This window comes from Odocoileus virginianus, chromosome 3 (assembly GCF_023699985.2).
Source record: "Odocoileus virginianus isolate 20LAN1187 ecotype Illinois chromosome 3, Ovbor_1.2, whole genome shotgun sequence".
Lineage (NCBI taxonomy): Eukaryota > Metazoa > Chordata > Mammalia > Artiodactyla > Cervidae > Odocoileus > Odocoileus virginianus.
The window spans coordinates 9,244,765-9,264,023 of NC_069676.1; the positions used below are offsets into that span (position 1 = coordinate 9,244,765).

Here is a 19,259-nt window from a genome sequence, read left to right on the forward strand (position 1 = left end):
GGGAGGGGGCGGGGCCGAGGGGGCGGGGCTCCCGGCGGCCCCCGGGGCTGCGGGGTCCTGGCCGCCTTGCACCGTCCGCCGGAGGGGAAACTGCCCGGTCGGCTTCGCTCGCCTTTCTTTTTTTCGGAATTCTCCCTTTTCCCACGGGTCCCCCGATTGAGCGCGCGGGAGCCCAAAGGAAAAGAGGGAGCCACGTTAAAGCGGGGAGCGGTGGAGGCCTTTGGGCCTCCCGGGACCTCCTCTCAAAACAACAAAAACAACTCATTTTCTCCCTGTGTTTGCAAGTTTGGGCTTTCTTGGAACGGACTGTCATTCAAGGGTACCGGCGCTTCCCCCACAGGCTGGAGACAAGCTGTGAGCAGACTTGTGCTCAAATTCCAGCACCCTATGCCTTGGGGGAGTCCCCAACACCTAACAGCCCTTTATCTGTTATAAAAAAAAAAAAAAAGGAGAGAGGAGGATTGACCTACCCACCCCTTGGACATGTTGACAGAATGAAATAAGACAATGCATGCAAAGTGCTGTGAACGCAGTAAGCGCTGGACAAAGGTTAGCTGCTGTGATTTTTAGTGTTTTTGCCGTTGTTGTGTAAAGGAATTTGAACCCTAAATCCGTCACGGACTCGCTGTGGGCCCTGTAGCGTCTGATCCTCAGTTTTCGCCTCCGTTAAATGGGGACACGCCTCTTCTTCGGAGCTGCTGCGTGCAGGTGGCGTTCCACCGTGCAGACTCGTGCCTGGTCGGAGGCAGAAGGTGGAGACCTCTGAGGAGCTTCTCCAGGGTCTCCGGAGTCCCTGGAGCATGCAGCCTGGCTGGTGGCAGACCGGGCACTCCCTTTCAAACCCGGTGACTGAACCAAGCTGCGGTCCCTTGGGCGCGGGGCGGAGAGAGCTCCTCCTCCTTGGCGCCCGCCGGGGACCCGCCAGAGCGCCGGAGGCTACCTTGGTTACCCGCAGCTTTGCAAGGTATACGCGGTCCCAGAGATCGGGGCGGGGTGTTTTCTCCTTCCGTTTGGGCGACTCTCTGGGGCTGGGGAGTAGTAGTGGTGGTTAACAGAGGGGAAGAGGAGGAGGAGAAATTATACCAATCTAGAATCCACCCACTTCCCCCCTCCACGGTCTCCACCGGGTCCATCTTCATCATCGTTCACCTGGACCAGTGCAATCGCCTCCTGTCAGGTCCCTGGGTTCCTCCCTTGACCTCATAGTCTCTCTTCCCCACAACAACCCAGGGATGTCTAGGAATGTCCAAGCCAGGTAATGTCCCACTTCTGCCTAGAACCACCTTTGACTCCCACCTTCCTCAGAGTAAAAGCCAAAGTCCAACCAGCAACCCACAAGGCCCTTCACCTTCCTTCTCTCCTCTTCTCCCACCTCTTCCCCTTGCTCACTCTTTGCAGCCACACCTGTTTCCTGGCAGTTCCTCAAATATTTTTTTCATTGAATTAAAGAAAACTTTGAGCCAGCTCTTCTGCTTTTGATTTAAATATGAGGAAACTCAGGCCCCTCACCCTCAATGAGCTTCCCAGGTGGTGCTAGTGAGAAAGGACCTGACTGTCAATGCAGGAGACACAAGAGACACAGGCTCCATGCCTGGGTCAGAAAGATCCCCTGGAGGAGGGCATGGCCACCCATCCTAGTATGCTTGCCTGGAGAATCCCAGGGACAGAGGAGTGGGGAGAGGGGACTACAGTCCACAAGGTCATGAAGAATCAGACATGACTGAAGCGACTTAGCACCAATTGTAAAGTCAGGATGTTTATGGTCCTTGCTGCGTCGTCCTCTAATTCTCCAGCCCACCCATTTTACAGATGGGGATGATGGGGCCAAGCAAGGCTGAGAGCCAGTCCACCACCTTATCCAGGTAAGGGCCCACTGCTGCCTGCCAGGTTTCCAGGCTGCTTCCCTGGATAGAGCTGGGGAACCCTGCCAACGTCTCACTCCAACCTTCCGGCACTCATTTACTCAGTGAATATTTATCGGTACCCACTGGGGACTTCGGTAGCACTGGAAACAAAATTTCACTCTGGGCTTGAAATAGGGACACCAAGGACTTATTGTATAAACTCAGCCAAATATGATAGCTGCACCAACACCTCCCTGTGCCTCCTCTGTCCTCTTTCCAGTCCTCTCCAGGGCCTTGGAAGCCCTAAATCACCCCCACCACCACCCACCTCTGCCTGCTGGAAAACCTGTCTCTGGCACTCTGGAGCTCTTAGGAAAAACACCACTCCTCATCTGGCCTACAAGGTAGTCCAGTCCAGCCTCTGCCCACCTGTCCAGCCACATCCCCCTCCACTTCCCTCACCCCCATCTAACAAAACTGACTTTCTCTCTGTTCCTCAAATATTCTCACCTTACTTCCAACCACAAGGCCTTTGCACTGGCTATTCCCCAGTCTGTAATGCCCTTCCCTCACATCTCACCAAGTCTGGCCTCTTCTGATCATTTAGGTCTCTGTTTGTATGTCATCACCTCTGAGAGATCTTCCCAGAGCACCTCCATATCCTGTCATCTCTGGCCCATGGCTCGCCTTTTTTTTTTTTTTTTTTTTTTGATGTGGAACATTTCTAAAGTCTTGATTGAATTTGTTACAATACTGCTTCTGTTTTATGTTTTGTTTTTTGGCCACCAGGCATGTGGGATCTTAGCTGCCCGATCACACCCACAACCCCCTGCATTGGAAGGTGAAGTCTTAACTGCTGGACCACCAGGGAAGCCCCTGTTTTCTTTTAAGTATCACTTCTCTCTGAAATTTCCCAGTAACTGGCCTAATCTCACTCAATTTTTGTGGAAGGAGTAAATGCACTGCGTGTGAGCTGTCGGGAGAAAGGTAACCCAGCCAGTGGATGCCTTGGGAGGACAGCTGCCTCATTGTAGAGGAGGCAGAAAGGCTGGCACTAAGGGACAAATTAGGAAATTGCCAAATAGATAGAGAAGAAAGGCGTGTGTGGTGAAAGGAACAGCGGAAGCAAAAAGGCCCAGAGGTGGGTGAGGTAGAACCTGGTTTATCCTTCTTCCTCTGCCCTCGTCTCCCACCCACATCCCCTCACTCATTCCACTCTGGCTGCATAGCCTCCTCACCCATGCTGATTCTCACCTCAGGGCCTTTGCACTGGCTGTTCTCACTGCCTGCAATGCTTTTCCTTCTCATCTTGATATTCTCTCTTTCTCACTTCGTCTCCATCTTTGTCTAAATGTCACCCTCTTAAGGAAGTCTTCCCTGACTGCATCTCCATCCAGAACAAGCCCCACCCCATCTCTACCAAACTCCACCCTTCGCATACTTTTTTCATCCTTGCAAATTTTAATAAATTTGACGACTATTTTCTTTCTTGTCGGACTTTACCAGGAAGATGTCAGTTCCCAGAGGGCAGGAGGGGCTTCCCTAGTGGCTCAATGATTCCACCTGCCAAGCAGGAGACATAGGTTTGATCCCTGGGTCAGGAAGATCCTCTGGAAGAGGAAATGGCAACCCACTCCAGTATTCTTAACTGGAGAATGCTATGGACAGGGGAGCCTGGCGGCTACAGTCCATGGGGTCACAAAGAGTCAGACACAACCTAGAGACTAAACAACAACAAAATAGGACAGGGATTTTTGTCTTGTTCACTGCTGGGTCTCTGGCTCTTTGTTGTTATTCAGTCCCTAAATGGTGACTGACTCTGTGAACCCATGGACTGCAGCACCCCAGGCTTCCCTGTCCTTCACCATCTCCTGGAGTGTGTTCAAACTCATGTCCATTGAGTTAGTGATGCCATCCAATCATCTCATTCTCTGTTGTCCCCTTCTCCTCCTGCCTTCAATCTTTCCCAGCTTCAGGGTCTTTTCCAGTGAGACAGTTCTTCCCATCAGATGGCCAAAGTATTGGAGCTTCAGCTTCAGCATCAGTCCTTCCCATGAATAGTCAGGGTTGATTTCCTTTAGGATTGACTGGTTTGATCTTGCTGTCCAAGGGACTCTCAAGAGTTCTCCAGCACCACGGTTCAAAAGCATCAATTCTTTGGCACTCAGCCTTCTTTATGGTCCAAGTTTCACATCTGTACATGACTACTCTTGCTCCTAGAACAGGGATTAGCACACAGAAGGTACTCAAAAAACAGCTGTTGGATGAAAAGAGGAACAAACCAGGTATCATGAAAGCATGGCTGGAGTTTGTTTTTTGGTTTTTTTTTTTTTTTGGCTGGTGAACCTGGAGTAGAGAAAACACTCCAGATGTTGCCCATAGTGGGAGTGGAATTCAGATCTGACCCTGAGGACTGTGGGAACCACTGGTAGATTCTTAGCAGGGGAGGAACTGAATAAGGATTATTTCTCAAAAGATAAGGCTCTTTGCAAAGCAAGTCTTCACCAGCGGGGGCGGGGAGGGGGCCTGAGAAAAGAAATGGGAGTAGATTCATTTGCCACCAGAAGAACTACATGTATCAACAAGGCTAAGCTCGAAAACATCATGTGAAGGGAGGGGATAAAGAAGCAAGGTTAAAAAATGATACAGTTTGCTATTATTTATATCAAATACAAAAAAAAAATCCAGAAAGGGATATTATGTATCAAGTTTTTGCAGCAGTTCAGAATAGTAGGCAGTATGCTTGGCATCCTGGCTAAGGTTTGCCAGGTTGCACACATGCTAAGTTGCTTCAGTTGCATCCGACTTTTTGTGACCCTATGGACTGTAGCCCGCCAGGCCCCTCTGTCCATGGGATTCTCCAGGCCAGAATACTGGAGTGGGTTGCTATTTACTTCTCCAGGGGATCTTCCCTACCCAGGGATTGAACTCACATCTCTCATGTCTCCTGCACTGGCAGGCATATTCTTTACCACTGGTGCCACCTGGGAAGCCATCTGGGTTCAAATTCTGGCACCACTGCACATGGACGGTGAGACCCAGGGAAAGTTTCTTTTTTTTTTTTTAATTCTTTTTATTTATTTAATGAATTTATTTGGCTGTGCTAGGTCTTAGTTGTGGCATATGGGATTCCCTGACCAGGGATTGAGCCCAGGCACCCTGAATTGGAAGCATGGAGTCTTAGCCACTCAGCCACCAGGGAATTCCTGGGGAAAGTTTCTTCACTGCTCTGTGCCTTGGTTTCTTCATCTGTAAAAAGGGATGATCATAGTGCCCTACCTCATAGGGTTGCTAGGAAGCTTAAATGAATTAATTCGCATAAAGCACAGAATGTGTGTGCATGCTCAGCTGCTCAGTTGTGTCCGACTCTTGGCATCTCCATGGACTGTAGGCCGCCAGGCTCCTCTGTTCATGGGATTTTTCAGGCAAGAATACTGGAGTGGGTAGCCATTTCCTTCTCTGAAGGCATGGAATAGGGCTGCAGTGATTGTTCAGTTATTTTTATTGAGGCTGTTTCTGTAGTGGGGGAGGGGAATGGAGTTGGGGATGTGAACAGAAATGACTTCCACTTTAAAAATAATGTTACGTCTTTTACTTTAAATTGTTTATTTTATTTTGATTGAGGTGCTACTTACATATGGTAAAGTACACAGATCTTTTGGTGTTCAGCAACATGAATTTGTATATATGCACCTACCCTTGTGGCCTCTGCTCAGGCCACTCCCCTGTGGCATAAGGTTTACTTGTGCTCTTTCCCTGGCAAGCTCCTCATGTAGATTCTATGTAAATTAACTTTGCCTATTCTTTTTTTTTTTTAATTTTTTTTTCCATTTATTTTTATTAGTTGGAGGCTAATTACTTTACATCATTACAGTAGTTTTTGTCATACATTGAAATGAATTAGCCATGGATTTACATGTATTCCCCATCCCGTTCCCCCCTCCCGACTTTGCCTATTCTTGAGCTTCATACTCTGTGGAATCATTTTATGATTTTTAAAAATGGCTGGACTCCTTTTTTCTTTAAGGATATGGACTATTTTTAAAGTCTTTATTGAATTTGTTACAATATTGTTTCTGTTTTTATGTTTTGGCTTTTTGGCCACAAACATGTGGGATCTTAGCTCCCCCCAGAGCAGGGATTGAACCCACACTCCCTGCATTGGAAGGCAAAGTCTTAACCACTGGACCACCAGGGAAGTCCCCAAATGTCTGGATTCTTTCACTTAATATTTATTTTGTTTTCTGTTACTGTAAAATTCACCCTTTTAAAGTGTACAATCAAAAAAAAGTGTACAATCCAACGTACAGAGTGTACAGTGTATGTTTGCAAAGACCGTGATGTTTTTAATATTTATCCACCATACTGTGGCTATCAATCATTCATTCCTTTTTATTTCTAGTGGTATTCCATGGTATGAATGGACCACAGTTTCTTTCCTCATTCATTTGTTGTTGGACATTTGGGCTGTTTCCAGTTTGGAGCTGTTATGTATAAAGATAACTTTTTGACCACACCGTGCCGAATGTGGGGACTTAGTTCCTAGACCAGGGATCAAGCCCACACCCCCTGCATTGGAAGCGTGGAGTCTTAACCACTGAACCACCAGGGAAGTCCCGTTCATATCTTTTTGTGGCCCCCCCCCAAAAAAAAATGTTTCCTTGGACTTCCCTGGTGGTGCAATGGATAAGAATTCACTTGCCAGTGCAGGGGACACGGGTTCAATCTCTGGTCTGGGAAGATTCCGCATGCCAAACAGCAACTGTGCCTTAACTACTGAGCCCATGCTCTAGAGCCCACGAGCCACAGTTACTGAAGCCTGCACGCTCTAAGACCCGCAAGACACAACTAATGGTCTATTAATCAGTAGCTCCTGTGCTGCAGTTCCTGAAGCCTGCACATCTAGAGCCTGTGCTCAGAAACAAGAGAAACCACCGCAATGAGAAGCCTGCACACAGCAACTGGAGAGGAGCCCCCACTTGCTGCAACTAGTGAAAGTCTGTGTGCAGCAATGAAGACCCAGTGCAGCCAAAAATTCAATATTAACAATGTGTACATGTCAAAAAAATTTTTAATGTTTCATTGATTGTTCTGAGGACTGCTTAGTCATGACATCGGTGCCTGTTCAACCCAATGGATCTGATCTGAGATGACTTTTTTCTGTCTTCGGGGGGTGAGGGTGGACATTAGCAATGTCTGGAGGCATTTTTGGTTTGGAGACATTGAGGCAGGGTGTTACTAGCATCGAGAGGCCAAGAATGCTCCTAAACATCCTACAAGGCACGGGATGGCTCCCACTGCAAAGAAGGATCCGGCTCAGATGTCATGATTGTTGGGGTTGAGGTTGCCTAGTTAACCTTATTACAAACCGCCAGATCATTTTCTGAAGTGGTCTTCTCATTTCTGGTTCCTCCACAGCCTCTCCTCCAACCTTGGTACTGTGAGTCTTTTCCTTTTTAGCCATTTGGGTGGGTGTTTAAAAATCTTTTCTATCTTAAAATAATTCTGAAATGAATCAGGCCAATATGACAAATGTGAACATTTTTTCATCTTGGGTGGTGGATGTACTTTAGCTGACTCTAATCTTTTCTGGATTTAAAGTTTGTGGGATTTTTTTGTTTCTTGTGGCTTTCTTGTTGCTTGTTGCTTGCAGCTCCCCCTGGCTGCATAGATGATGAATGCCCTGTTTGTTTTCGTTCCCCTTTGTTTTCCGAGACTTCTTTACTGGACTCAACTGGCTCCAGTCTCCTCCTTCTCCAGCATTGTCTCAGATAATCTAATACCTCCAAGGTTACCTCTCACCTGCTTTCCTGGAGCTCTTCTTCTTTCCCCAGGAACTGGTTTTCTCCAGGCTTCCAACTTACCTGGCTTTGGCTTCTATCTCCACCTATAGAAGTTCTGTTGTTCCATCGCTAAGTTGTGCCCAACTCTTTGTGAGAGAGAGGTTTTGGCTAAGTCTAATAAAGAGACTTATTCAAGCCTGGCTTTGGCTTGAATTCCTGCCAGCAGTGTGACATTGGGACCAAGATTAACTCTATCTGGAACTCAGGTCAACCACATGACAATAGATATGAACAATGGATGTGCTAATACACACAAATTAAATATAAATATGTTTTATGTGTTTTTTACGTGCAATTTTTAAAAAATCAAAAGGAATGCAAAAAAAAAAAAAAATCCAAATAAAGACAGGCTTCCCTGCTGGCTCAGTGGTAAAGTATCTACCTTTCATTGCAGGAGACACAGGTTCAATCCCTAATCTGCGAAGATCCTGCATAGCAACTAAGCCTGAGTGCCATGACTATTGAGCCTGTGCTCTGGAGCCCCAGAGCCATGACTACTGAGCCCACATGCTGCAACTACTGAAGCCTGCGAGCTCTAGAGCCTGTGCTCCGAAGCAAGAGAAGCCAACAAAACGAGAAGCCCTCTCATCACTACCAGAGAGTAGTCCCCACTTGCCACAACTACGTTGCCCACACTGCAATGCAGACCCAGCACAGTCAATAATAAATAAATAAATAAATAAAATTATTATCATTATTTTTTAAAAAAGACAGGATCAGTAGTTCTGAACATTTCCTTTTGCCTCAGGTGCCAATATGGCTTGACGTAGCACTGTTACTGACCCTGTCTTTACTTAAAATTTTGACATTTTGCTCATCAGATATTTTAGCGAGATTTTAAGCATTAATTTTGATTTTAAAGTAGTGCATTCAAATATTATTTATCTTGATGACTCAGTTTTTTAAGATTAAGAAAAGTATTTTTTATTTCTGGCTCTGCTGGGTCTTCGCTGCTATGAGTGGGCTTTCTCTAGTTGCGGAGAGCAGGGCTACTCTTCGTTGTGCGTGTTTCTCATTGCAGCGGCTTCTCGTTGTGGAGCACAGGCTCCAGTAGTTACAGCACTCGGCCTCAGTAGTTGTGGCTCTTGGGCTTAGTTGCTCCACTGCATGTGGAATCTTCCCAGACCAGGGAACCCATGTTCCCTACATTGCAAGCCAGATTCTTAACCACTGAACTGCCAGGGAAGTCTCACGAGTTTTTTGCTTTTTTGCTGTGCTCGGTGTTTGGTGCCCCCTTAAAATTTGCATGCCGCACCTTCACTCGGGCCCCGCTTTCCCACTTCCGGGTATACAGGAAGTGCTCTATAAGTGTTCTGATGTAATTACTTATGATGTAATTATCACATATAGTATCAACCTTATGTCATGTAAAGCCTCCCTCTGGATTGACTGGATTCTCTTCATTGGGCTTTTTGACTGAAGTTATACCTGTGATGACTTTAGTGCTGAGTTTGTCTCAGACACGGACCCTTTGATAGCTTTATACTAAATGAAAACGAAATGCCTGAACCTCTTTGGAAAATTGTGGAGAAAGATTTAATTGTGTTAAGGGCTTAGGGAGACTGGAAAGCTGGAGCAGGCTTACGGAGTTTGCCCTACTTACTTTCCTTCCTCTTTCCCACCCCCCAAATCTCCCATAGCTGAGAAAAGACTGACAGTACCAGGTATGGCAAGAATTGAGAGTCACTGGAACTTTCACAGGGTGCTAGTGAGAATGTAGAAAACTGTCAGGATCTACTAAAGCCTAATACTCACATGACCTTCCACTCACCATTTCACTCCTAGGTATTTGCCCTAGAGAAGTAAATTCATTTTCACAAAAATACTTGTATACGATTTATTAATAATGGCCGAATACTGGGGGGAAAATGTCTATCTATAGGTGAATGGAGAAACTCTATTGGCTACATTGTGGTATAGCCACACAGTGGGATACTACTCAGGAGTAAAAAAAGAAGGAATATTGCTATGTACAGCAATGTGGAAAATCTCAAAACATTTTGTTGAGCAGAAGCCAGACACAAAAGACAATCTACTGCATGATTCTGTTTACATGAAATTCAAGAACAGACAAGATTATAGTGATAGAAATAAACATAGTGGCTGCCTGGTTGGGGCAGGAGGGAGGAAGGGGGTGTGGCTGACTTGAAAGGGACACAACAGAACTTTCTGTGGTGATGGAAATGTTCTATAACTTCACCAGGTAATTGTCACTCGGGTATCAATCATCAGAACTCATGGGACCGCTCAACTCAGTAAAGCACTGGCAGGATAAAAAGGCTGGGAAATTTTCATACAAAAGAAAAGTAAAAGTAATAACAACAAAAAAGTTTTATGACGAAAACATCCTGGTTTTGGTTTTTTCGGCCTGAACCTGCATGGCCATTCGCACAGTGTCTGACCAGGACACGACTTTCAGCAAACAGGAATTGTGGCTTAGGACCATTTCTCTGACTCCCATGCCCTGAGGGGCCCCTTCTCTACTGAGGATGCAAAATGTCTCTCCACGGTGGTGTTATTCCAAGCTCCCTAGCCTTCTCAGAACCCTTTCAGAACCTCTACGCTGCAGGACCACTTCGAAAACTTCTTCCCTCAGCGTAGAGGTCTTATTTCATAAGAGCCAGACACTCACTCTGGGCCCACATCACGGCTTCGGTTGCCCGGACTAAATATGGTGGCACACGAGCCGGTCACACCCTCTACCACGTGACGGTACCGTACGCTCGCAGACGCCCGCCTGGGTCAGCCCACTCCGGCGCCTACTTTTAGATTGACCAATGAATCGGAGGCATGAAGCACGCCCTTTTCCCCTCTCCACCAATAGCCTCCAGACACCTCCCGCAGAAGCCAATCATCGCTCCCGCCTCTCTTGAAAGAAAAGCAAGCGGCCCAGTGAGCTGAGCCGCACTCGGACGTATGAGACAGGAAGCGCAACAGCTCGTGTCGGGGCGCGAGAACGGTAACTAGAGTCGGGCGGCTTTCTTCGCAGCACGCGGAGGCGAACAAGGAATCAGGTGAGCGGATGGCCCAGGCGCGGGGCCGCGGTGCGGAGACGTCGGATCTGCGGGCTAGCGGGAGATAGGAGACGCCAGGGGTTGAGGGAAGGAGACCGAGCGCGAGACAAGGGGAGGCGGGGCGGTTGGGCTGTCCGGAGCGCGTTGGCGGCCGTTGGGCGTTAGGGCGCATGTGCGGGGGGAGGGCCGGCCGTTGGCGCGCGGGTACGGGCCCGCTTCCGGGAGGGGTTGTCATGGCCGCCTGCAGGCTGAACCCCACCTTGGGGCAAACTCTGCCTGTTCTTGGAAGCCCGAGGCGATTTGGGGAGGGGTCAGGAGGCGACGCGGGGGTCTGGGGCCGCGGTGCGCGAAGCCGGAGCTTGTAGACGTGACGATCTTCAAGATCGAAAGACTCTTCCTCCGTTCTTGCTTTGCGTTTCGGGGGGGTGGATTCGTAGTTCCAGAGATTTAGGGCAAAAAGTGATGTTCCAGTAAGGAACAAAGTCTTAGATGAAAATCTTTTTGGGGGCACTTCAGGGTGAAAAGGGTACGCTAAAGGGTCTGAGTTGTTACTTAGTCGTCTGTCAGCTTTCAAGTTGATCAGCTCTTGGGGCCTCTGCCACCTTCTCTGGGTGGAGCAAACAGTGCCAAATCTTTTCCTGATGTAATTTGTTTTGATTTTTAGGTTCTGTCTAGCCAGTCCCTAGAAATTGTGTGTCTCAAACTTAGTGTGTCACTAAAACTCCCCATTAAAACAAAAAGAGTTTCTTCGAACTCACTTTTTGGAATGCACATCTCTTTTCGTATTTGAAGCCCAGAGTAGATGACGCTGGCTCTTTTATGTCCAAGGCTCCCCGAGGGGTTGGTCCCTCCCTGTAGGGTGATCCACCTTCTTTTCCCTCTTTGACAATGCTCCCACCGTGGTTAACCCTCTCATTTGGTGTCTGGTTTTCCCTGCTGCTGGTCCCTTACCTCACTCCATCTTCTCTGGAGTAACTTGGTCTTGAGCAAATCCTGATTGAGTCACAACTAAAAACCTAATCAGCGATTTCTTATTCAGCGAATTAAGTATGAATACTCTGGGCCTAACCAGCTTGGTTTTCTGCCTCTTGCTTCAAGCAGCCAGTTCTTTCCAACCCTTGAAAGGATCTCGTGGTTTCTGGACTGCCCTTTGCTGACGCCTCTTCTTTTCTTTGATGTTTGAAGCGAGCCTTCCTGTTTTCACCAGTAGGAATCCTCAGTACTTGTATCAGATTGCCTCTTTCAAGAATCCTATGAGGATACTTCCTTAGCCCCTAAACTCTGCCGTGAGGCCCCGATTCTAATTACATTTATTCAGCCATTTGCTCTTCTTGAGTGCTTACCTGTTATGAACCAGGTCCTGTCCTGGGTGCTGGGCTGGCATGACTGGAGGGGGTGTTTTTTTCGTTGGATCCAACCTTGGGATATGCCTTTTTGGAACAACAGAATGGCTTCCCTGATGTTCAGTGGGTAAAGAATCTGCCTGCAATGCAGGAGACAGAGATGGGGGTTTGATTCATGGGTCAGGAACATCCCCTGGAGTGGAAAATGGCAACCCACTCCAGTATTTCTGCCTGAAAAATCCCATGGACAGAGGAGCCTGGTGGGCTACAGTCCGTGGTGTCAATAACCGTTGGAATGACAAAGTGACAAAACACCATGGAAAATGCCTTTTTGAAAGAACAGAGGTCTGAAAAAAGTGGGAAAAGCAAGTTGAAAGGTGCTGAGGCATGTTTGAGGCTCAGCAGCAAGGCCTATGTGTGAGGGTGACAGGGGTGACAAACAGTATAGAGGGAGTCAGGTTGTGCCGGGCCTGATAGTCTGTGGTGAGGAGGACTCTGTTTTGCTTTGAACACAGGGGGATCCTGTGGAGGGTGTTGAGCAGAGGAGTGGCTTTCTCTGACTTAGCTTTTTTAGGCTCCCTCCAGCAGCTGAGGGGCCTTGAAGGGGGAGTGGGAGATGGAAAGCAAGGAGCCCAACAAGGCGACTTTTGGCATAATCCAGGCACGAGGTCATGGTGCCCAAGTGCCTATCAGCTGACAATGGATAAAACGAACTGGAGTATTCCAGTAAAAAGGAATATTCATTGGCCACGAAAAGAAATGGTGTACTGATACATGGCCACAATGTAGAGGAACCTTGAAAAATTAGGTGAGTGAAAGAAGTCAGACTGTCACATGTTGTATGATTCCATTATATGAAATGTTCCAAATAGGTAGATTCATAAAAAGAAAGTAGATTAATGGTTGCCAAAGGGAGTTGGGGGGCACAGGATGGTAGCCTGAGGGTGCAGTCTTTGACATGAGGAAATGTGTGCTAAAGATGATTGTGGCAGCAATTGAAAGTATTTGTGACTGCACAAGAAACCAGTAAAATGTGCGTTTTAAACTGCCTTGTATGGCATGTGAATGTCTCCATAAAGCTGCTCTAATCTAAAAAGAAAGGTGATGACAGCCTGAGAACCAGTGACGTAGCAGGGGTGAGAAGTGGCCTGATTGAGCTGCTTGGATTTATTGGCTGGTGGGACAGGAAGAGAGAAAAGACAGAACAGTTTAGAGAATGGAGTTGCCTTTTCTGAGATGCGGGGGGGTGGAGGGGAGAGGTTGTCCATGGAGAGGCCGCATGGAGGTGGTTAAGGCCCTGGGGCTGCATGGTCACAGAGGATGAGTGGCAAAAGGGCCACAAATTGGGCCTGGAACCCTCAAAATCCATCTTGGGAAGAGGGACTATTTTTAGCACTTCCACCCGCTACACTGGTCTTCCCTGGTGGCTGGATGGTAAAGAACCCGCCTCCCAATGCAGGAGACGCGGGTTCAATCCCTGGATCAGGAAGATCCCCTGGAGGAAGGCATGGCAACCCACTCTGGTATTCTTGCTTGGGAAATCCCGTGGACAGAGGAGCCTGGTGGGCTGCAGTCCGTGTGGTCACAAAGAGACACGACTTAGCAACTAACATGACAGCAACAACCACCCCTTGACTGGAGGCTGGGGTGCAGCAGGGAGGACAAAAGACAGTATTCTCATGGTCCCTGTAGCCTGCACCCACTAGGTGCTCTGTGTGGCTGAATTAAATGAAGCCAGGAAGTGATTGCACTTTGTATTAATTCTTTTTACCATCTTGGCTGTATTCTTACTGGCTCCAGGCCCAATGGGAGGTCTTTTCATGAGAGCACTTAATTATTCCCTTGTGCAAACCACAAATAGCAGGAGCAGCTGGGGCTGGGTAGACATTGGCGAGCTCACAAGCTCCCATCTCTCCAGCATCCTGGCAGTTGCATCTCCAGGCTCAGGGTAGGGTCCTTGGGGAGTGACAGTGGAGGGGAGTCCTTGAGACCAGGTGGTCTGAGGCTATTCAGTAGAGCTGAGACCTTGATGCTGAGAAGGAGGCATTTGTTTGTTCAGAGACCAGAAGCAATGCAGCAGAGTTGTGCCTGTGGGGCTGAGCGACCTGAGCTGGGGTAGAGGCTCAATAAGTATCAGCAGCCAAATGAGGCTGGGGGTGGTATGGAATGGGGTGGGCAGGGGCCACTGAGGGAGGTTGCAAGTGGAAAGGAATTGGGGTTTCACTCGGTGCACCTGTGATTGTGGCCCGAAGGTCCCAGGGAGAGGTGAGGCAGCTTGGTGGAGGGTGGTAGAGATGTGGGCACAACAGGCGGAAGCTGGGAAGTGCTACACAGGTGGAGTGGTGGGACCTGCTGTGGGCCTCAGTGTCAGAGGTGAGTTGAGAGATCGGAGAATGATGTCCAGTCTTGGCTTCAGTGGCTGGGCGGCCAGACCGGACCCCAGGACCTCCCCCACCTCGGACCTGTGTCAGCAGCTTGCAGCTTCTGTGCAGCTGGCTCCCTTTTCCCCCTCGCTCTGGGAATTTTCCTGCCTGCGTCAGTCACCGTTGTTGCTTTGTTGCTTCTCTGAGCCCTGTCCTCCCTCCTCTGTTCTCAGCAGCATGGCAGAACAGGATGTGGAAAACGAGCTTCTGGATTATGAGGAAGATGAAGAGCCTCAGGCACCTCCAGAGAGCGCTCCACCTCCCCCCAAGAAAGATGTGAAGGGTTCCTATGTTTCCATCCACAGCTCTGGCTTCCGGGACTTTCTGCTGAAGCCGGAGCTCCTGAGGGCCATAGTGGACTGTGGCTTTGAGCACCCATCAGAGGGTACGCATCCCTGGGTCCTCCCTCTCTCGGCTCTCCTCTCACTGCCTCGGCGCGGTCCACTCAGCCACCTGGTGAGGGGCCTGCACGGAGGGAACATCCATCCGGTTTCTGACAGCTCATGTGCTCTCTTCCCTCAGTCCAGCACGAGTGTATCCCACAAGCCATTCTGGGCATGGACATCCTGTGCCAGGCCAAGTCAGGGATGGGCAAGACAGCAGTTTTTGTGTTGGCCACTCTGCAGCAGATTGAGCCCGTCAACGGACAGGTGGGTGGACACCCTCCCTGCTAGGCGCTAGCTTCCTGATGCAGCAGGAATCATGGGTCCTCTTGTTAAAAATCCTGTTCCCGCATCCTCTTTGTGGACTTTTAAAATTAAGTTCAGTACTTAGTTCTACTGGAGCAGGAGATGGCAACCCATTCCCGTATTCTTGCTTGGAAAATCTCATGAACAGAGGAGCCTCACAGTCCATGTGAGTCCATGGCATCACAAAGAGTTGGACACAAGTGAGCAACTTAGCATACACTCAGTTAGTTACCAATATTGCCCCCAAATGGTAAGCCAAGAGGAAAAACTGAAAAGTGCCCAGTCTGACCACCCACAAGATGGCTGTAATTTCTACATGTGCTTTTCTAGATCGTGCACATATGTGAAGGTGGTCTTACACTGAACATGGTTTTGTTACTGCTTTTATTGCCAACACAATTGTCTTCTCATGCCTTGAATGTTGTTGTTCACTATTTTGAGGGGATAATTGAGGCACGTGCAGGTGTTCTGTTCTTGACATGCTGGGGCACACCCCCCTGGGTGTTACTGACCTTAGGGTGGGTGGTCTAGGAGGAAAGGGTTTCATGGGAAGCCGTGGTGTGGTTTCAGTCCTTGGCATTGTGGGCCAGGAAGGTGGGGTAGCCTTCCCCTGATGGTCATAGGCTAGCCAGGGGGCAGGCTTGGGAAGCAGTTAGCATGGAGTGTGTCACCAGCTAGGTGTCTCCCTGGCGTAGGGGGACACACCGGAGTAGCTATAAAGAGACGTAGGGAGGGCTTTCCCAGTGGCTCAGCGGGAAAGAATCCACCTCCCAGTGCAGAGATGCAGGTTCAGTCCCTGGGTCAGGAGGATCCCTTAGAGGAGGAAATGGCAACCATGGACAGAGGAGCCTGCTGGCCTACAGTCCATTGGGTCAAAGAGTCAGACGTGACTGAGGGACTAAACAAAAACAAACAGTAAGTCTTAAAACCTGCTAGGGAAGAAAGTAAGAAGATACAGGGAGTGAGCAGCAGCTGATAGACTGGGAGAAGATGGGGTCATGTGGACTGGACCTTCCAGTGGCCCAAAGGGGTGGGGGCCGCCAGGGACCAGCACTATTGTGGGCTCTGGCCAGGGGAGGACTTCGGACATTGCCTTGAGGGTCTCTGCCCCACCCTGCCCCACAGGTGACGGTCCTGGTGATGTGCCACACTCGAGAGCTGGCCTTCCAGATCAGTAAGGAGTACGAGCGGTTCTCCAAATACATGCCCAGTGTCAAGGTGAGTCCCCCAGGCCGGGTGGGGTGGGGTGTGGTGTGGTGTGGTCCTCTGTAGCCTTGCTGGCCTCAGCTCTGGCCCAGCTGGCATTAACCAAGCTTGGCTGCAGCGGCTGCCTTTAAGGTTTGTCGTGGTTTATGCTCCTTAAAAGCCTGATGAATTATGAATGGCCCCCAGAGGCCTGTGCCAGTCTCAGTCCTGGGGCTGCTTTTCAGTGGAGCTGGGGCCAGGCTCTGAGGCCTCTCCTGTCCCCAGGCACCAGGTCTGGGGTGGTGGTGGGGGCTTTGCAGGGTCGTGAACTGAGTGGCTATAGTCACAAGAGTTAGGTGTGAGCTTTTGGCCACCAGATGGTTGACAGCAGCTTTCCCCCGCATAGGTATCTGTGTTCTTTGGGGGCCTCTCCATCAAGAAGGATGAGGAAGTGTTGAAGAGGAACTGTCCCCATGTGGTGGTGGGCACGCCGGGCCGGATCCTGGCACTTGTGCGCAATAGGAGCCTCAACCTGAAGAACGTGAAGCACTTCGTGTTGGATGAGTGCGACAAGATGCTGGAGCAGCTGGGTGAGTGTGCCGGGTCTGCGGGCTGTGGAGGCCCCCCGCATCATCCCCCGGACTTCAGAGTCAGGCCCTGACAGGGCAGGCCAGAGGGTTCCCCAGAGTGGGGTCGTGTGGGTGGCCGGCAGTCAGGTCTCCTGGAAGCAGATTTGCGGCAAGTCCTGGCATTTGGCAGAGTGAACTGCAGCTTCTGAGCTGGATCTTGGAGTGGGACCACATGGCCCAAGATGAGCCGTGTCTGGGCACATGTCCATGTTAGCCGAGGACCGTGGCCCTGCCACCAGCTGGTTTAGCTCTAGGCCCCCGCCTGCGCTCAGGGAGCCCTGACGGCTAGTGGGAGCTGGGGCTTATGCCTGGGAGGCGGCTGCAGCTCTCACTCCAGCGGCTGTCTCTGCCTCAGGCTCCCCACCGTGAAGCGTGGCTGGAGGCGCGCTGGCACGGCTGCTCCGCTCTGGCAGCGTGTAAGTGGATTGCCGCTCCTCCCGCGCCTCTGCTTATTACCCTGAGTCCGGGCCTCAGGCACCTGGGACTCCCCCCTCTGGCAGTCTGCGCTCACACCCCCCTTGTCATGGGGCCAGCAGCTCCCTGGCACAGGTTGGGAGGGACTGGATCCTGGTGGGTGTCGTGGTCTGGCAGGCGCTCACGCCCCATTTCTTGCTCTCCCTTCCTTGCCAGATATGCGACGGGACGTGCAGGAAATCTTCCGCCTGACCCCCCATGAGAAGCAGTGCATGATGTTCAGCGCCACCTTGAGCAAGGAGATCCGGCCTGTGTGCAGGAAGTTCATGCAAGATGTGAGTAATGGCGGAGAGCTCTGTGCGGTAGCTTCAGCCTCCGAGGGTGCAGGCTCTTGCCGCTCCCCAACATCCACGCTGCCCTCATGGCACAAGCATGCTGGAAGGCCGGCGGAGCCTCTTCCACTCTTGTCAAACTGGGAGCTGAGAGCTTGGTCTACACCTGAACCGGGCCGGACCTTAGATCCAGCTGTTGGGAGACAAGTATTAACGGGGGTACAGAGGCCTCTTGGAGTATTGCCGCCACGGAGTCGCTTTTGGAAGGTTCTGGGCAGGCAGAACCCAGCAGTAAGCCCCGCCTGGCTCTTCCTGCTCTCCTCCCCGCACAGCCCATGGAGGTGTTCGTGGACGACGAGACCAAGCTCACGCTGCACGGGCTACAGCAGTACTACGTGAAACTCAAGGACAGTGAGAAGAACCGCAAGCTCTTCGACCTCCTGGATGTGTTGGAGTTTAACCAGGTGATGCTTCTGCACGCCCGTGGCCTGTGCTGGGGTTCCCGGCCTGGGGGAGGGAGTCTGGCCCTGACTCGGGTCTCTGTCTCCCTCCATCACAGGTGGTCATCTTTGTGAAGTCAGTGCAGCGCTGCATGGCCTTGGCCCAGCTCCTGGTGGAACAGAACTTCCCAGCCATTGCCATCCACAGGGGCATGGCCCAGGAGGAGCGGTGAGTGCGTGCAGGCCGCCCTCAGCCCCTGGCAGGCCCGGTGGAGCAGATGCCACCCAGGGCCCCCGTATCTGATGGCCGCCTCTTTTTCCTCTTGCATCCAGTCTGTCACGCTATCAGCAGTTCAAGGACTTCCAGCGGCGGATCCTGGTGGCCACCAACCTGTTCGGCCGAGGGATGGACATTGAGCGCGTCAACATTGTCTTCAATTACGACATGCCTGAAGACTCAGACACCTACCTCCACCGTGTGAGTGGCCCAGGGGGGTGTCCCTTCCCTCCTGCCCCTTTTTCAGGGTTGGTGTTGGATGGGGACATCTGTCTGTCTGTCCTCAGCCTGACCCTTGCTCCTATCTCCCTCCAGGTGGCCCGTGCGGGTCGCTTCGGTACCAAAGGGCTGGCCGTTACTTTCGTGTCTGACGAGAGCGATGCCAAAATCCTCAATGATGTCCAGGACCGGTTTGAAGTGAACGTGGCAGAGCTTCCAGAAGAAATTGACATCTCCACATACAGTAAGTGATTCAGACAGGGCTGGGGTGCTGGGGGGAGGTGGGGGACAGTGGTGGGGCCTTCTCTCCCCACTGCCCCCTCCTCACTGGCCTCCCCCATCCCCCGTGTGTCTTACAGTTGAGCAGAGCCGGTAACCACATGCCCTGATGACCCAGAGCCACTCTACTTCCCACGTGCTGCTTCAAGTCCTCTTTCTAGGTGACACTGGGCCTTTCATTTTACTGTTTAAAAGCTGTAGATTTGTGCAAGAATTTAAGTTTTTATTATGAAAGTCTGGCTCCCACAGTGTCTGTCTGTGTCACCTCACTGCATTTCGTGGACACCAGGGGCCCATGGCCTGGTCTGAGCCTCTGGCCAGCAAGACA

General features: G+C 50.4%; 1 protein-coding gene and 1 long non-coding RNA gene across 5 annotated transcripts; both read left to right on the forward strand.

The window, feature by feature from the left end:
- The first annotated feature begins 38 nt into the window (after positions 1–38).
- Positions 39–8,367, forward strand: LOC139033595 (uncharacterized). The gene is made up of 2 exons (XR_011486137.1): positions 39–964; positions 1,810–8,367. It is a non-coding gene; the product is annotated as an uncharacterized lncRNA (long non-coding RNA).
- A 2,208-nt stretch (positions 8,368–10,575) lies between these two features.
- Positions 10,576–19,165, forward strand: DDX39A (DExD-box helicase 39A). Of its 4 annotated transcripts, none has more exons than XM_020916610.2 (11): positions 10,576–10,701; positions 14,641–14,852; positions 14,990–15,117; positions 16,282–16,374; positions 16,748–16,931; positions 17,601–17,719; positions 18,049–18,180; positions 18,276–18,385; positions 18,490–18,634; positions 18,749–18,896; positions 19,012–19,165. In XM_020916610.2, exons 2-11 carry the CDS (start codon positions 14,645–14,647, stop codon positions 19,026–19,028), a joined length of 1,284 nt encoding a protein of 427 aa, XP_020772269.1. In that variant the 5' UTR covers positions 10,576–10,701; positions 14,641–14,644; the 3' UTR covers positions 19,029–19,165. The 4 variants fall into 4 exon arrangements, with proteins under 4 accessions (XP_020772269.1, XP_020772270.1, XP_020772272.1 ...); XM_020916611.2 differs by having other exon boundaries at positions 14,644–14,852; XM_020916613.2 differs by lacking the exon at positions 10,576–10,701 and adding an exon at positions 11,059–12,852.
- The last annotated feature ends 94 nt before the right edge of the window (positions 19,166–19,259 follow it).